Consider the following 19,611-nt stretch of genomic DNA (forward strand, 5'->3'; position numbering starts at 1 on the left):
GTTCTTAATTAATGATTATCTTGTTGTTTTCAAGCAAATGACAATATAATCATTGTAGATACATAGCTCCGATTAAAGTATAGTAATTGTTGATCCATAGAGCGTTTGTGTTTATTTTAATGTGTTCAATTATTAAACGCCATTCAAACAGTATAAATATTTGGCAACTAACACAGCAGACATTCTGTGGTGCCCTAAGCAAGTGCTTATTTTGCTTAATGCCTAATCCAGCACTATCCTTGGGCTAGTTTCACCTTATGTTGTGAAAAGCTCTAATACTGGCTTTTAATTTATTTCAGCCAAAATTGATCATAATTTTTATATAAAAAAAAAATTCAATTTTTTTCCTCCCAACTAGAAACCATGATCGGAGAGTCTGGAACCATGAAAACAATTATACTTGGTTGTATTTATCACAAAATATCAACTAATGCTACAGAGATTCGTTTTCTCGCGGCTTCAACATTCAACACCCGAACTTGAACACGATCTCCTAGATGAAGTGTCTGACGCCCTTTAGATGTACACATTTTACTGGAATGTATCAAAGCATCATTGCCAACGCCCACGTCCACAAAGGCACCAAAATGGGTCACATTTGTCACTCGTCCCGTTAAAATTGAATCTATTTTTAGGTCTTCTATACCAGTTATACCTTGTTTAAACAGTGGTTTCTGATTTCCTAAAAACAAAATAATCAAAAAAATAATTATTCCACCGTTTAACTGTTAGTTAAAACTTGTTTAAACAGTAGTTTCTGATTTCCCACCCCCACCCCAAAACTTGTTTAAACAGCAGTTTCTGATTTCCCACCCACCCCAAAACTTGTTTAAACAACGGTTTCTGATTTCTCACCCAAATGTTGAATGTGTATATTATATTAAAAAAAACCAAAAGACACCTACGAAGACTTTGATATCAACATCCAGCACCATTGTTTAAGAAATATCGAATTAGCAAAGAGCACTATAAGTTTGATGAGTAGAATTTCTGTGAAATGAAATGCTGTTTGATGTCTTACATTTCTGCACCGAATGGGCTAATCAAGACAGCACCATACAGAGCCCTGACAGTGCCGCTATGGTCTACTCTTATTTCGAATTCCAACCGTCAATGTTGTTTTTACATGCACATCAATGTGTGCACAGGACCTCAGTTTTTCCTCAGCCCATCCGAATGACTAACACTGTTGCTTTTCTGGCTGTCCATCCTGCACTACCGACAAGGGAAAACCCCCAGGAATTTTTTCGGCCGACACCAAGAGTGAAACAAACACTTCCAGGTTCTATTCTATTAGTGTTTTTAACCTCCACTTCCACCGATGGTGATATCGCAGTCAAGTTATTTTATTTTATTAGGCTTAGCGCACGCACAGATGTTGTTCCCCTGTGAGGAAACCGAAGTACCTGGAGTAAATCCACGAGGTTGAGAAGGCACCCCTTTCTCCAAGCCACATACACTCACACCAGGAATCGAAACCACAACCGTAAGCCAGAGGTGACCGGCTAGCTAGCTAGAGTTTGAAGCGCGACACTCTAGACCACTAGGCCATCCCAACCCCCTCTTCCAGGTTAGCGAGCCAGCGTTATGTGTACTAAATGAGTCCAAGTCCAGAAACAACTTACCTTCTCGAATATCATAAGATTTTGTTTTAGTTAAAGCTTCTGTTATCAAGACAAGGGTTGGTTCACCCGTAGAATATGTCTCTGTTAAATCACTGACATCTGAAATAAATAACAGTGTATGTAAAAATGAAATTAAATGGGGTTTAACATCCTACTGTTCTGCTCCGACTGAGCATATGCCATACAGTAAGCTATGAGGGAAGTTTAGCTGAGACAGTGGCACTACAGCCTACTCTTATATCAAATTCCAACTGTAAAAGGATCTTGTACGTGCATGCCAATGTATACACAGGGCCTCAGTTTTTCATACAATCCGAATGACTAGACAGCTGGTTATTCCAGTCTACACTGATAGCATTGTTTGTGCATGCTCTCTAGACAAGAATATGGCATCACTGTTTGACATCACTTGTGGAATATGTCTAGCGTTGTTCTTCGAGTCCTTTTTTACAAATGGAGCTGTTTATTTTGTCTTAAATCAGAAGCCCATCTTTTCCTGGTAAGACCACAACATCAATGTTGATTTGAATTCACAAATAATTCCCGTTTTTAATGTCGAAGACTTTGGATGATATTGAGTTAGAGACTTAGCTATTTATTAGACGACTTGGCCACCCAAATTTCCTAAAATATGACACAGTACTTACCATGTTTGTTAAGGAATGATTTAATATTTTGTATAAAATCTTGTCGTCCGATATGGTTAATATCTTCACCGACGTCTGCTATAAAACTGGTTGCTATGTGATATGATTCTGGATGTATTGGAGTCATGTCGAGTGGATTAGGTTCAAGGTCAGCCTCCATTTTCTGTTTCTTAGTTTTACTAGTCGACGCTGTTGTTGTTTTCCGCTTTATACTGTTTGGTTTCACTTCTGTTTTAATATCACTGTAAAAGAATGGATGACTAAATCAATGAAATGGGGTTTAACGTCCTACTTCACTGCTCCCTGTGGGGGGTTGGATGGCCGAATGGTTAGCATGTGCTCGTGCTGTATCACACGGTCTGTCATTGAGTCAACTGGCGGGGTTTCGATTCCCCGGTTGTATGTGACAAGGTGTAGGGTTGCCTGTCCAACCTCGTGGGTTTTCTCCGGGTACTCCGTTTTCCTCCCACTGCTAAAGACCCCTACGCACAAGTGAATATTGAAATAAAAAATTGAACCATGTGTTAGTCCCGAAATGACCTAGTTTGTGTCGAGTGGACGTTAAACCCCATTTCTCTCTCTCTCCCTGTGGACTAACGGAGAAGGGCGTATGTGATACAGTGTGCTAAGAGGGTTTCCAAATGTCTGGGTTCTTTAATGTGCATAGCAATGTGCACACAGGACAATGTTTTTTGTCCCATACAAACGACTAGACAACTGTCATTGTCCGGCCGTCCATCCTGCACCATTGACAAGGGGGAACTTCACCTGAAAATCCTGAGGAACTTTTCGGCCAACATTGGGAGCGAACCCCGATACTTCCTGGTTTGAGAACTAGCATCTTACTCACTGATCCACTGCAGCTCCAGATGAGTGTGTAACGTTCACAAATTACCCAGATGACGTTGATCATAATTCACTGATCTGAAGTTTTTGGCACAGATATGAGTATACTCCATGAACCAGCAACTGAGCATGACGTCACTGTCATTAGCTTAACCGCGAGTTCACAAAGAATTCTAAGACTTAAGTGAAGAATGCACTGAAAACTGATCGCCTTATTTTAACTAAAATATGGCCCTTTATAAAACTTTTGTTGTTTTAATGTATCAAATACATCAATAAGAAACTATGTATTTCTGAATCAAAGATATTTCTCATAAACAGTGATTGAAAGTTGAGTAAATTTTTAACTTAAGTCTGAAAATGTTTTGTGAACTGGGGGCCTAGTGTTTGTATAAATCTTACCTATCAGTTTTATTAGAGGTATTACCATAATCCGTGTTTAAACTACGAACAAATCCAGCACACTGTCATTAGCCTAGTGTTGTATAAATCTTACCTATCAGTTTTATTAGAGGTATTACTATATTCTGTGTTTAAAATACGAACAAATCCAGCACACTGTCATTAGCCCAATGTTGTATAAATCTTACCTATCAGTTTTATTAGAGGTATTACTATTATCTGTGTTTAAAATACGAACAAATCCAGCACACTGTTCAAAACTCTTCTGACCTAAACCTTTAACACTGAGTAATTGTTGCCTGTTTATAAATCTATTGTTTTTATCTCTCCATTCAATAATCTTTTTAGCTTTGGCTGAAGATAAACCAGCTATTCTCCTAAAATACAAACAGTTTTATTTCATAAACCAGCTATTCATCTAAAATAAAAACAGTTTCAACAACATAAATCAGCTATTCTTCTATAATATAAACAGTTTCTTTACACACTGTAACCCAGGTATTATCTAATCTTGTGTATTTAGCACTAATTTCTTCCACATTCGTTCAATATCAAACCAACAAAATTCATCTAATTTGTACTTGTGTCCAGTTAAACGCTGACCATTCAATTTTGATAATGAGTGTTCAATTTACAAGTGTACAGTTAAAAAATAAACAACCCAATTGATTATTGATGTATAATAATTAATTTTTGAACTGTGGTCATGAAATTAAATACCTGTAAATTGGACATTAAACGAAGATTTTACATTAAATGAACGTGAAAGAAATTAGTGCTAGATACACAAGATTAAATGATACCCAGGTTACAGTGTCATAAACCAACTATTCATCTAAAATGGAAACAGTTTCACTTTATAACAACATAAACCAGCTATATTCTGCTGATACAGAAACTCAACCTTGATTTTTGAAGAAAAAACACATCACCTTGGTTATTTTGAGACTAAAAAGTGAAGAAAATGATGCAAATTATACTCTCAACACCAGCTATACAACTGTTAATTTCTAACATTTTCCAGATATAATTTAAAATTAACTTGTTCATTACTACTGCAAAAAATCCTTGTACAATATGGAGGAGAACCCCTGCCATAATTCCAACTTCTGAACCTATTTCAATTCTAATTTCTAACTTCCAAGGGGGGTGGATTGCCGAATGGTTAGCGTATGTGTGTTGTATCATAAAGTAAGTCATTGTGTCAGCTGGCGTGGTTTCGATTCCCTGGCTGTATGTGACAAGGAGTAGGGTTGCCTGTCCAACCTCGTGGGATTTCTCTGGGTACTCCGGTTTCCTCCTACTGCTAAAGACTCCTAAGCGCAAGCAAATTATTGAAATAAAATGGAACAATGTTAGTCTCAAAATGACCAAGTTTGTGTCAAGTGGATGTTAAACCCCATTTCTCTCTCTTTCTCTCTAACTACCAATTTGTGAGATAGAAGTTGGAATTATGGCAGCATTTCCTCTCCATAGTACAATACATTATTAATGAAAATCATAATGATCAGTAGAAAAGACCTGTAAATCTTACCTCAGTAGACACTCACTACCAGTATTGAGATCCACACCAACAAAACTAACACATTCTTCAATGACAGAATCTAAGGATATCTTTAATTTACCTTCTGCTATATCATGCTGAATGGGATAGATGAAAAGTCAAATATAACATTTCATTTCTCACACTTTCTTTTTGTTTTGAGAGAGAGAGAGAGAGAGAGAGAGAGAGAGAGACCTTGACATTAGGAATTAATACAACAGTAGCTGTTGTGCCACTGTTCTGGTAAAATTCCCCTATGGCACACTTCAGTTGTCTGGATAAAGTAGAATGTTAAACCCCATTACATTAAATTTAATTACATTTCTAATCTCAAAAAAATTAAACATACATTATGCAGGAGCTAAATCGGCTTATTGCAGGTCTTTCTTTAGGCCTGAAATGTTATCTAAAGTATTAACTAGACATTAATTAACCTATCCAGGCCATAATCAACTCTCGATGTCATCATTAGCCTGAGATATTTACTGGATTATGATCCCATTTGCTGCTCGACTTCCATTCATGATTTAATCATGAACTGGATAATCAAGACTATGTTTTTTATCTTACCACCTTTAGTAATGATGATCGAGGCTAGGCCGAAAATTCAATTGCTAAATTCTTGGTTCAGGATGGATCAATTTGACAGAAATTTTCAGCAAATTGCCTTTACATTATCTAGTTTTTAACTATTGTAGAGAGAACTGCCAGCTCTTTATCTAATCTCCCATAATATATCTTTAATGTTTCTGGTCTAATCTGCGATAATGAAGATATGACATACCTGATACATGCCAACACCAATGTGTTTAGGTTCTATTTTAACTAATTCTGCTAATGGATCTTGTAATCGTCGAGATATAGAAACTATAAAAATAAACTATTGTTTATTATCAAATCAAACAAACCTTGCTTATTATTACAATCTGGGGTAATATTACAATAAATAATTGTAAATTCCATACACTAAGAGCGGGAAGGGAGAGAGGGAGAGGGACAGAGAGAGAGAGAGAGTTTAATACTTGATACAAACTAGGTCATTTCAAGACTAACATATGGATCAATTTTATTTTAATAATTCGTTTGCACATAGGGGTCTTAAGCAGTGGGGGGAAACCGGAGGACCTGGAGAAAGCCCACGAGGTTGGACAGATGACCCTAGTTCTTGTCATGTACAACCAGTGAATTGAAACCATGCCAGTTGACTCAATAGCAGATCTTATGATACAGCGTGCACATGCTACAGTGTAAGTACTAACAAGGGAAAACCATGTTGCAAAATCCTGAGGTACGTTCTTTGCTAACACTGAGATCTAACTCGTGACCCCTTGGACACTACTTTAATCCCAATGTACTTACCTGCACCACGTAGAGTAGGATCCAAGTCAGGTAATTCTTTCTGTGCTTCAGGTGATACACTATATATAGATGCTCCACTTTCATCAACGATACTGAAATATTTATAAACTTTCATCAATAATACACAAATATGCCATTTTGTCAGGTAATTTTGGTTCGAAAATCGAAATTAACCATCATTAGGATGTAACAGTGATATATTTGATACAAATTGCGATCTCTTAGAGGTTCCACAAGTTAAATACACGAATTTTGTACCATCAGGGGCTATACTCCAGGAAGTTAGGTCCAATATGCGCAAATATCAAAAGGAACTGAGATCTTTGGGATATAATCATATATTTTAAGTTTCATCAAAATCGGATAAAATTCTAATCGTCCACAACCATGGTATTACATACTTTCACACTATTTGCGTACGAGGAGTGCCCATTTTGTCAGGTAGTTTCAGTACAATTTTCACAAAATTCAAACTCAAATCTGATAAAAATTGTGACATCTAGAGCGACCACAATCCTGGGCATATAAAAACAATATACGATTCGGCCTGTGAAGTCGAAAAGCAAATCTGGTACTGGGGCTTCGATGCACACCAATGTCTAAACAGGTGTTTCAATGTACTGGAAATTCGTATGTTACGAATGTTACGGTTTGGGATCATTTGCCACAAATATAAAACAGTAAGTGGTTGTTCTATATTCAACATAAAAATCATCTTTAGCTAGAATATTTTATGTGTGTTTTAAGCTCCAGAAGACAGCTGATAAGAGTAGAAATACAAAATTTTAACAAAACAACCTCTGATGCTCTTTGACCTCTGATGTAGTATAAATAATATATTGTACCTGTAGTATACTTCTAGAGGTTTAAAGTGTTTTGATTGGATGAGATCACTAACAAATTTTTCTGTTTCCCGGCAACCAACACCATTTCCTATGGCAATTACTTCACACCTGAAAAATATAATATTATGGTAATGTAATAAATTGCAAGCTTTGTTTCTACTGTGGGGCTGACAAGAAAGTGTAACCATAATAGACTATTTTAGGTTCTTTAATTCAGATAAAACCAGACACAGAGAAGAAATTGAGCAATGCGATTTAATGTCCACTTGACACAAACTAACATATTTCGGGACTGACATATGGTTCAATTTGATTTCAATAATTCGCTTGATTGTAGGGGTGTTTAGCATTTGGAGGAAACCGGAGGACACAGAAAAAATGACATGGTTGGACAGGGGAATCCAAACCCCCCCAGTTAATTCAATGACATACCTTTGGTCATCCAACCTCCGAATAACTAAAAGATGTTATTAGGGACTATAATTCAGATTTAACTAGAAGATGTTATGTTCTATAAGTCAGAGGATATCAGGTTATAAATGTAGGTACAATATAACAGAATAGAAAACATTGAGATATGAAAGAGAAGAGTCCAGCTTGGCTGGAATTTGCGGCTAGTTGATAAAACAACACTAGTTTTTAACGGGAAATAACTCAGTAATGTAACAGATTACATCAGGAGGCAGATAACCATTAATTTCTCCATTGACTTCAATGTTAATTCTGCTTTCACGCTGGCTCCAACTTTTCCCCAAATTTTCGTTTTCACTATAGTCAGAGAAACAAATGGTCATGTCTTTACACCAAAATTTGTATGAGGGGAAACCACGTCGGAAAATTCTAATGAACTTTCTCGCCCAATGAGGGATCGAACAAGCAATGTGCAGACTAGGGAGCCAGCGTCTTACTCACTTAGTCACTGTGGCTCCCCTTCTGCCATGAAGTACGCAATGAAGGATTTTTTGCCTGGAGACAGGAGCTACCGCCTACTATTCCAACTTAATAATAATAATCGTTTTCTATCAGCTGAACATTCAGTCAGTATGACTGCTCTGTTGTGCTTTCAAAGGATCTTTTAGTGCACCTACCTAAGCTTAATAGATGTATCTATCTAATTACACATGATATCACGAGAACTACCTATGTTTAATTAATGGTGATATCACCAGGTAGACCTACCTAGGTTTAATAACTGTATCTATTTAATTACAGATGATATCACGAGACTTACCTATGTTTAATTAAAGGTGATATCACCAGGTAGACCTACCTATGTTTAATAACTGTATCTATTAGTTTATCTTTCTCTTTAGACTTATTTGATCGGTGATCATGTAGATACAAAACAACTGTAGCTAAAATTTGACCTGGAAAAAAAAAAAAAAAAAAAATTGAACATATTAAACAAGACGCTCACTCTTGCGCTTGAATATCAAATACCAACTTAAATATGTTTTTGTGGAAACAAAAAATTAACCAAAAAAGAGAATTCTTAATTGGCAAAAACTACTGATGTGTTTCAAAGTTACTAAAAGGTATCGCGGAAACAAAAGTATCACACTTCATTTGGAATGGGATCAACCGAAATCAGTGGTTGCCAGGCAAGATACGCCCACATTTTGCAAGAGATGGATAGAGAACATGCTAAAAAAAAAAAAAAGGTCATTTTACGTACAATCAGGGGCCATAATCCAGAAAGTTACGTCCGGATATGTACAATTATGGAGAGGAAACAAGACCTTTGTGATATTAACGTAAGTTTCATCAAAATTGTGGCCTCTAGACGCTCCACAATCTTGATATACCACATTTTTACACTATTTGCGTATGAGGGGCGGCCATTTTGTCCGTCAGTTTCTGTCTGATTTTTACGAAATTTGAACTCAACTCACATTAGGGTGTAACGGTGATATATTCAAACAAATTTTTAAATCGTATAATAATTGTGACCTCTAGAGGGATCCCCACCTGAAAACGCGACTTTTCGTACAATCGGGGGCCATAATTCAGGAAGGTACGATCCGATGTGAGCGAATATCACAAGGAGCCAAGATCTTTGACTTATAAACACGCATTTCAAGTTTCATCAAAATCAGATGAAAATTGTGACCTCTAGAGTATCCGAAAGCTAAAAACATGATTTTTCGTATAATCAGGGGCCATAATCCATGAAGTTTCGATCCTATACATGCCAATATCGAAAGGAACTGAGATCATTTGGAGATAAATCTACATTTCAGGTTTCCTCAAAATAGGATAAGAATTGTGACCTGTGACAATATACGTCCAGGCTAGGCTATGAGGGTAATTGTGTCTGCCTTTCCATCAATTCTTTTCTAAATTTAGGGTGGCCCATGCACCTACAGAAATACAGTCAACCGCTGATAGTTCGAGACTACCACTGAAGCGTGCACATTCGCCGTGTCGAGGCCAACTTTCTGACAGTATGATACTATAAATAGCCATGGCACGTGCAATTCTCTACAAATCTATCAACTATTACAGCCGTAAAAAATTTATTGTTGACGATTTTGAATAGCAGTAAAATTAAGCTTCTTGGTTATTACAGCAGATTTAGAAATTACGTTCATTTCATTTTTTAAATCGCTTTATCATTAACTGTACTGTTTAGAGCGGCATCTTTTGGTTTAGTACAAATACTATCTCTGAAATACTCGGGTTAGACAGGAACATGATACTAGCAGTAGTTTCATTTTACTTTTACAAGCTTCTTAAAACAATTGTTGAGCTAGCTAACGTGCTCATTTCTTAATTCAATTTCTTGTTCTAGCTTTCTGTTATGTTTCGTAAAAAAGTAGACTTGATTATCCCGACCTGTCAATCAGCCTTAGAATGGTCGATAGACTGGTTAAGCGACTCTAATTTCAAAACAAGGGCACGTAACCTATCTTTTACTCAAAAGTGTCTGGATGTTATGGACGACACATGGAACCAGTTTTCAGTCTATTATTTATAGATGATTAATGGTCATAGCTTATTAAGTACAACATGATCGTTTATTTAGTGACTATAATTGTGTGAAACTGATTTGTGGCTTGGCATATATATAAATATTGTGGCGAAATTGTCGAGATATATGGAGATATTTATTTATGGTGGGTCACCCTACTAAATTGTGTTTTAACTTCTACTAACCTGTAGGTGATATAACAGCTGATTTACATCCATTAGAGAAACCAGGATCAATTCCTAGAACTGTTTTACCTTTAACTGTTGGCTGTAATAATAAACTCTTTAAATTATCAGCAAATACTTTAATAGATGCTTCTTCTGCTTTCTTTGTTAATTCAGATCTGAGAAAATAAAAAAGAACCACATGTTAGTTTCAAAATGATCTATTTTCTGTCGAGTGAATAATGGACATTAAACATACATTATTCAAGAGTTAAATCTGATTATAGCTGGTCTTTTTTTATTCCTGAAATGTAATATAAACTATAAAGCGCGAGTACCATAAAGTCTGTCATTGAGCCAACTGGCGTGGTTTCGATTCCCCAGCTGTACGTGAAAAGGAGTAGGGTCGCCTGTACAACCTTGTGGTTTTTCTCCGGGTCCCTCTGTTTCCTCCCACTGCTAAAGACACTTACACGCAAGTGGATTATTGAAATAAAATTGAACAATATGTTAGTCCCAAAATGACCTAGTTTGTGTTGAGTGTTCCACAAAGACCCCTACGTGCAAGCAAATTATTGAAATTAAACTATGTGTTCATCCCGAAATAACCTAGCTGGTGTTGAGTGGATCTCTCTGCAAACAATGGGAAGCCACAGTGGCTAAGTGGGTAAGACACTGGCTCGCTAGCCTGGAGGTCGGGTGTTCGATCCCTGCATTGGCCGAGAGAATTCATCAGGATTTTCTGACATGGTTTCCCCTTGTCAGAGGTGCAGGATGGAGGGCCAGACAAAGACAGCTGTCTAGTCGTTTGGTAGGGACAAAAACCGAGGTCCTGTGTATACATTGGCATGCACGTAAAAGATCTCTTGGCAGTTGGAATTTGATATAAGAGTAGGCCATAGTGGCCGTTACCCGGGCAAAATTTCCCTCATAGCACACTGTATGGCATATGCCCATCTTCATTAGCCCAGTCAGAGCAGAACAGTTGGACGTTAAACTCCATTTCATTTCATACTCATTGAGCTACTGTGGCTTCTACGCAGAACAAACTGTTCTAGAATCTGTGCCCCAGACAATTATGTATAGCCTGCTTTGTGTACTCACCTTATACTTCTACAACATTGAGGTACTATAAGTCTATCGTAAGCGTCTTCGATACTATTTTCTATATATGCACTATCACGACCACGACACCATTTCCTCTGACAGTATGATATAAATTGATTCTTGATAAACTCTGGTATAACAATCTTTACTGTTAATACTTTCTTATCTTCACCTCGATTTATAGCTAAAATCTAAAAATAAACAAATTATAAAATAAAACATATGAAATGAAATGGGGTTTTAACGTCCTACTGTTCTTATCTGACTGGCCTAATGAAGACGGTCCAACCTCGTGGGTTTTCCCCAGGTCCTGCAGTTTCCTTCCCTACGAGCAAGCCAATTATTGAAGCAATTTGACTGACATTTTGAGCTTATTCTGTTTTCATTATCTATATTTTAACTATTCTGGTGAGAACTGTCAGCTATAATATGCCATTCAGTTTTCTATTCGGGGAATTTTCCCCCCGGACAGTGGTACTACGACCTACTCTTACATCAAATTTCAACTGTCAAGGGATCTTTTACTTGTGTGCCAATGTGTAATTGGGACTTTGTTTTTTTGTCCCATCCAAATAACTATACGCTGTCCCTTGCCAGGCACTACTGACAAGGAGGAAGCAAACCAGAAAATACATATGAACTTTCTCTGCCAACGCATGTATCCAATATGGGTCCTCCAGGTCACTGTGGGGTGTTGGATGGCCGAATGGTTAGTGCGTGTGAGCTTTATATCATAAGGTCTGTCATTGAGTCAACTGGCCTGGTTTCGATTTCCCGGTTGTACGTGACAAGGAGTAGGGTCGCCTGTCCTACCTCATGGGTTTTCTCCGGGTCCTGCGGTTTTCTCCCACTGCTAATGACCCCTCCATGCAAGCGAATTATGGAAATAAAATTGAACCATATGTTAGTCCGGAAATGACCTAGTTTGTGTCGAGTGGACGTTAAACCCCATTTCTCTCGTCTCCCTCTCTTCAGGTCACGATGACTCCTTTTTCAGTCAACCAGATCAACTATTTATTGTTATCCCGATGTCATATCAATGTTTAATATTTTACCTGATGTGGTTTAAGATAATGTACTGGTATTTTATAATCATAATATTGTTCATATTTATAACTATCATCTTTCTTCTTACTATCCCCAACTTTCTTCTCTACTGATGCTGCCTTGGTTGTATTCTTACATTTATGACATTCTAATATCACTTTATTACTCTTACATCTGAAATTAATCAACGGATGAATAATTGAATAAATAAAACCAAACCAGTATAATTAATATTTAGTTTTTTAAAGGGGCATCATGGGAGATTAGATAAAGAGCTAACAGTTCTCACTATAATGGATAAAAACTAGATAATGTACAGGGAATATGCTGAAAATTTCAGTCAAATTGATCCACTCTGAACCGAGATATTAGCGATTGAATTTTAGGCCTAGACTCAATTATTATTACTAAGGTTGGTACGATAAAAAACATAGTCTCGATTATCCATTTTTGGATTTAATGATTAAATTTAATCATCAATGAGCATTGAGCAGTAGATCGGATTTTCAAAGCCAGTGAAAATCTGACACATAAGATGGCATCAAGGGTTGATTACGGTCTTTTCATGTTAATAAATGTCTAATTAATAGTCTATATAACATTTCAAGCCTAATGAAAGACCTGGAATAGGCTGCTTTAGCTCTTTCATAATGTATGTTTAAGGTCTCGAAAAAAAATAGTCAGTTGAACCTTGTGAACGAATGTTGAGTTTAAAACATAGGTTCCATGTCGGCCGTATATGTCAGTCGAGGGCACATGAAACGTAAAAGATTGGTCATCCTTGCCTTACACCATATCACCCAAATTTGATGATAGACAAAACAAGCTGTATAAATTATAAGTTACATATTTCTAGCTTATTATATAAATTATAATTTACATGTTTCTAGCTTGTTGTACAAATTATAACATACATGTTTCTAGCTTGTTGTATAAATCAAAACTTATGTATTTTTAGCTTGTTGTATAAATTATGGCTTACATATTTCTAGCTTGTTGTATAGCACCTTTATCTTTAGCTATTATATCAGCTATAATATGTTGTATACCTTTTTCAACATCACCAACAGTCTTTAAACCTATAAAAATATTGAAAGAGGACTTTTATCTCTAGTTAAATTCAAGTGTCTCAAAAAAAAAGAAGTTGCACATTCCTGTTGTATTCTCTTTTAGGGCTCAGAAAAGAACACAGAGTTGCCATACACGTTATAATTTTACCTGTGATCAGATGGAAGTCCTCTCATTTCCTGTTACTAAATGGAGTTACTTCCCTTAGTACCTAATACCACAATCCCTATTTACTCGCCCATACATCACATTCAATGAATCGTAAAATAATAAATTGAAATGAAACAAGGTTTAGACACCATCATCCTGCGTGTCATTAAAACTGACAAATTTAAATAATAGTAATAATATGCCTGGTTAACTATTAAACAAATTTTATTATAGATATCTTGAACAGTTTATGAGATTTGCGTTAAGTCTCATCCGAAGAACTAAGCTGGCCCTTTTGTCCTGCACCACTGACAAGGAGAAACTACGTCGGAAAATCTTAATGAACTTTCTTGGCCGATGCAGGGATCAAACCCGCAAACTCCAGGCTAGCGAGCAAGCGTCTAACCCACTAAGCCACCCACATTATATATATGAAAACTAACTAAACTATAAACATTTGACCTACTTTTCTCATTCTTGTTAACCAATGTAGATAAATCTACCGATCTACCATCAAGTATTTTTAAAGCCATTGGTTCCAGTCCTAGTTTCCGAGCACGTTCAGCCAACGTTCCTTTGTGACCTGGTTTAAATGGAGCGAACTGAAAAAACAAAACAAACAAGTTCAGTGGGTATGTTAACCCTAAAACAAGCAGTAATATAATGTTTTAATAGAAATAAAGTTTGCCAGACAACAAAAACATACGCCTATATAGCCAAGTATGTTAACCCTAAAAAAAGCAGTAATATAATGTTTTAATAGAAAGATAGTTTGCCAGACAACAAAACATACACCTATATAGCCAAGTACTATTTGCAATATTTAAAATTCTGTATGTAATGGGAACATTTATATATCACTAAAAAATGACAACCTACAAAGTAATAAATAATTCGCATCGAGGTTGTCTAAAATCAATATGTTATTTTGTCGCATGAACATAAACACTGTGTATCAATTTCATATCAATTAGATAATCACTTTAGCCATTAGAGTGTCCACAAAGTAATTACTGACTTCTTTATCTCATGAATATAGAGAGAGAGAGAAATGGGGTTTAACGTCCACTCACAAACTAGGTCATTTCGGGACTAACATGGATTTTAATTTTATTTCAATAATTCGCATGCATGTAGGGGTCTTTAGCAGTGGGAGGAAACTGGAGGACCCGGAGAAAACCAATGATGTTGGACAGGCGACCCTGCTCCTTGTCATGTACAAAAGGGGATTCAAAACCACGCCAGTTGACTCAATGACAGGCCTTATGATACAGCACGCACATGCTAACCATTCAATCATCCACCCCCAACCCCCCCTTATGAATATAACATACCCAGAATGGTTATGAATACACATCAATTTCTTTCTCCAAACTTTTTTTTTTTTTTTTTTATTTAATGAGGCAACCTATTTAGTTTGCAAAAAAACAAAAAAACTAATCTTCCATAGGTCCCTCCTAAGCTACAAAGACATATACACATGTAATATCAGGATAAATTTAAAATCATTAGAAATGGGAAGTTTGATAAGTCACTCCCAAACTCCCAAACTACAAAACATATACATTATACAAGTAGAATATAGGAAGAACACTATAATTACACACAAAATAAAATAGAATGCAGTTGCAAGTTAAAAATAATGAGTTTTCAGTTTAATCTTAAAATTTTCAACATTTTTACACATCTTTATATGAAAAGGCAGATTGTTCCATAAAAGACATGCAGAATAATGAAAAGTATGTTTCATGGATTCAGGTCTGTGAACGGAGCAAGATATCCGTTTTGGAAACAAGAGATTTTTCAATAAAATAGGAATTTAGAATATTTGTTTTTGAGTTCTGTAAATTTAATCCTTTGTGCAAAACAGTACACATATAAATTTAAAGACAATCGAAAGCTTGAATTCTGTATAAATGAAATGAGAGAGAGAGAGAGAGAGAGAGAGAGAGAGAGAGTTTAACTTCCTTCTGTTCTGTTCCTTCTGTTCCGACTGGGCTAATGAAGACAGCCATACAGTGTGCTAGAGGGCGTGCACGTAAAAGATCCCTTGACAGTTGGAATTCGATAGAAAAGTAGGACATAGTGCCGCTGTCCATGCAAAGTTTCCCTCATAGCACACTGTATGGCGTATGCCCGTCTTCATTGGCCCAGTTCGGAGCAGAACAGTAGGACGTTAAACCCCATTTCATTTCATTGCTTACCAGAGTATCAACTTCATCTAAACTCTGTGCATGTTTCAAAGCTTCCACCAGATCTTTCGACAGTTTACCCGTTTTTTTGATGGCTTGATGAACTGTTGCGATTTTATTCTCTACAACCCTGTAAAAACAGAAGATTAAGTTAAGACAATGTTTAACAAGTGAACAGTGAGACAGTTCCCCGCCTTAATCCCAAAATAGGGGGCCACAGTGGCTCAAACGGATTGATAACCTAATGGTTCCATGTTCAATCCCTGCACTGGCCGAGAAAGTTCATAAGGATTTTCCAGCGTGGTTCCCCCTTATGAATAGTGCAGGACAAAGGGCTTGACAAGGGACAACTTATAATTGTTCTGATGGAATGAAAAACCAAGGCCCTGTGTACACGTTGGCCTGCATGGTTGGAATTTGTTATAAGAGTAGGCTGTAGCATGACTATACGGGCAAAATTTTTCTCATAGTACATGGTATGACGTATGCCCGTCTTCATTAGTCCATTTCATTTCAATTCTTTATTCAAAAATATATGACATTCATTGTCTTTGTCAGACACTCAATGCTGCATCACTGACAAGGGGAAACTACTCTTGAAAATCTTGAGGAGAGAGAGATAGAGAAATGGGGTTTAACGTCCACTCGACACAAACTAGGTCATTTCGGGACTAACATATGGTTTAATTTTATTTCAATAATTCGCTTGCGCGTAGGGGTCTTTAGCAGTGGGAGGAAACCGGAGGACCCGGAGAAAACCAACGATGTTGGACAGGCAACCCTACTCCTTGTCATGTACAACCGGGGATTCAAAACCACGCCAGTTGACTCAATGACAGCGCCCGTGCTAACCATTCAGCCATCCAACCCCCCGAAAATCCTGAGGAATTTCTCAGCTAACACTGGGATCGAAAGAACTAGGCTAGCGAGCCAGTGTCTTACTCACTGAGCCACTGCGGCTCCGAGAAGGTAAGTAGTGTAGGTGTTTCTTGCTGAAGGTAGTGTTGGGGTTAAAGTTACAATTTCATATTTTCTAAGAAAGTCAAAACATAATTATTTCTATGTCTTTTTCTCAATAGGTTGTCAACTCACTATTATACTATCATAGGTTCATTCTCACACTTAAAACTCATTTACACCGGAAATAATAACACAATTACCTCCCAATTACCTCCCTTGTTTTCTATTCTTCACCATAGAGTAGTTATCTTCAAACATTTGAATTTGAAGATGAAAATGATATTTTTGCCAATTTCTCAACTGGCAATAGTGAATTATACTTATAGGGTTAATAGAATTATTCTTTAACAAGGTAGGACTGTTTATAGATACCATCTATTTTAAGGCTTTATTTTAATAAATTTTAAAAATATAGCTTAAAAATATGAAATTGCAACTTTAAGTGGATGCTAGGGAAAGAGATTCTGATGGAAGGGAGGATAGTGCTGGAGGAGAGGAGGGCGTATGAAGAGCTTCGCGGAAAGAATTGTGTAAGAGAGGAGAAGGGTGTTTGAGAGATTTTTACATCAACTATTATCCTCTTACTTTAATTCTTCTGATACTGTGCTAATCTCTCGTAATTTATCCACTTCTAAACCCTTCGTTCTTTCCTTACGATAACGAGCAATGAATGGAATGGTGGCGCCCTCTTCTAACATCTCAATCACATTATCTGTCACTTTAACAGAAATATCTAATCTTTCGGCTATGACTTCTGCAGCTCTCCACACAGGCTTCAGTTTTTCGTCAGACTGTTTTGTCGCTGACATGTTGTTAGCAGTTTATGTTTAAAACCTGAAATAACCAATTTATTATTGAATTCACTTTTTTATTTTATTCCAAACTTAAAAAATGACCGATACATGTTAAATTTATTCCCTTTTTATCATACAATACAAATACAGTAGATATGGACTATAAGCTTATACATGTACATGTAGGCCTAAACTGTAATCTGGGTATCATTTAATCTTGTGTATTTAGACCTAAATTTAACTTTCACATTCACTGAAGTACAAATCTTTCCTTGAACATTCGTAAATATCGATTAAAATCACCCCAAATCATATAATTTGTACTTGTGTACAGTGTAAAGCTGACCATTCAATTTTGATAATGAACATCCAGTTTGAATGATATTGAATAAATGTGAAAGAAATCAATACTAAATAGGCCTACACAAGATTAAAATAATTAAATGATACCAGGGTTATTGTATACAGTCACGATGTCTTCTTAGTCTCGATCAAAAGACAAAATTCATAGCTATAAATATGGCTGCTAGTGATTTAAATGAAACAGGGTTTAACGTCTCACTATTCTGCTCCCACTGGCCGGGCTAATGAAGATGAGCAAACACCATATAGTGTGCTATGATGGACATTTTGCTCAGACTACCTAGTGAATAAGGATAATATCTAATGAAATGAAATAGGGTTTAAGGTCCCACTGTTCTACTCTGAATGGGCCAATGAAGATGGGCATACAAGCCTACTCTTTTATCGATTTCCATCTGCCAAAGGATCTCTTATGTGCACGCGCAATGTGTACACAGGACCTCAGTTTTTCATACCCGTCGAACTATAAAACAGCTGTCCTTGTCAGACCCTCTGGCCTCTGTCCTGCACCACTAATTCAAGGGGAAACCATGTCGGAAAGTCCAGATAAACTTTCTCGGCCAACACCGAAAGCGAACCGGTCACCTGCAGAACACATATTAGCCTAATATGGCTATACTTTCAATAAATCAGAGGAGAAAGCCAAATAAAACTATTTTGGAATGCGTGTTTTTTTAAATTTTGGATTAGTTGTCTTTTATCTTGGGATGAGTTGTCTTATATTGGGATGAGTTGTCTTTTGATGAGTTTTCAGGTATTCTGGAGATATAGGCCTACCCTGTGTTTTGGTAGACCATTATCATTGCATTTTGTACAAAAAATTAAACGAGTGGTTTAATTTACAGCAACTGTGCGATGAAATATACCCAGGTTAAGATTACCCACTGTGCCCTACACGACTAATGTGGTTCAGAATTCAAAAGATGATCGTTTGAATTTTCAAAATAGAACATACGGCGTACGGTAGTTGAACTGGTCCTCAATGGCGCCTTGGCAATTTGAAGTAGCCAATGCCTTTAAGAAAGCCTTGCTACCAGGGTGATTAGTTTCACCAGATTTTCTCGCAAACAAAAATCTCTTTTCAGATTTTTACATTTTTACACCTCCTACTTCATCACCCAGATTGTCAACAAAACAAAATCGAATAATCAAAATCAGCTGTGTTCTATTTAGAGTTATCTCCCCTGATGAACATTGGTTATTGTAAAATTATTACATTTCACACGTACAGTAAATAGTGGAACGAACTAAACTTAAAACTAAAGGATTGATCTTGTTAGGGAACTGGTTTGTCTTTTTACCAAGGGCGTACCAGGGTCTTCCCCGGTGACGGATCATGGGGTCGCCGGGCCCTGAGCAGGGGCGGATCTAGGAATTTTGAAAAGGGGGGGGGGGGCTACGCAAAATGAGGGCACGACCGCGGAAACGGGGCACGCCGCTGAGAGGGTTTTTTTTTGTTGTTTTTTGGGGGGGGGGGCAAGAAAATTATCCGTCATTTCTTTGCATCTGTAGTCATTCCAAGAGCTAT

The 19,611-nt window shown here is 36.9% G+C and overlaps 1 protein-coding gene across 1 annotated transcript; it reads right to left on the reverse strand.

The window, feature by feature from the left end:
* Window positions 1-276: 276 nt before the first annotated feature.
* Window positions 277-19,252, reverse strand: LOC126823329 (S1 RNA-binding domain-containing protein 1). Its single transcript, XM_050552102.2, has 17 exons — window positions 19,039-19,252; window positions 17,512-17,760; window positions 15,979-16,096; window positions 14,241-14,376; window positions 13,539-13,635; window positions 12,565-12,730; window positions 11,507-11,700; window positions 10,424-10,581; window positions 8,538-8,634; window positions 7,268-7,375; window positions 6,423-6,514; window positions 5,848-5,930; window positions 5,055-5,161; window positions 3,709-3,897; window positions 2,273-2,514; window positions 1,626-1,724; window positions 277-682 (listed from the first exon to the last, which is right to left on the reverse strand). Exons 2-17 carry the CDS (start codon window positions 17,733-17,735, stop codon window positions 414-416), a joined length of 2,379 nt encoding a protein of 792 aa, XP_050408059.1. The 5' UTR covers window positions 17,736-17,760; window positions 19,039-19,252; the 3' UTR covers window positions 277-413.
* Between the last annotated feature and the right edge of the window lie 359 nt (window positions 19,253-19,611).

Source organism: Patella vulgata, chromosome 6 (genome assembly GCF_932274485.2).
Source record: "Patella vulgata chromosome 6, xgPatVulg1.2, whole genome shotgun sequence".
In the NCBI taxonomy this organism is placed as follows: Eukaryota; Metazoa; Mollusca; class Gastropoda; family Patellidae; genus Patella; species Patella vulgata.

Bases quoted from the DNA above. Each gene is read 5' to 3' on its own strand.
- LOC126823329 (XM_050552102.2), bottom strand. From the start codon at position 17,735: ATGTCAGCGACAAAACAGTCTGACGAAAAACTGAAGCCTGTGTGGAGA. The intron at 14,377-15,978 runs GTAAGCAATGAA...TTGTTTTTTCAG, and splicing joins TAGATGAAGTTGATACTCTG to TTCGCTCCATTTAAACCAGG. The intron at 13,636-14,240 runs GTAGGTCAAATG...ATATTTTTATAG, and splicing joins GGTTAACAAGAATGAGAAAA to GTTTAAAGACTGTTGGTGAT.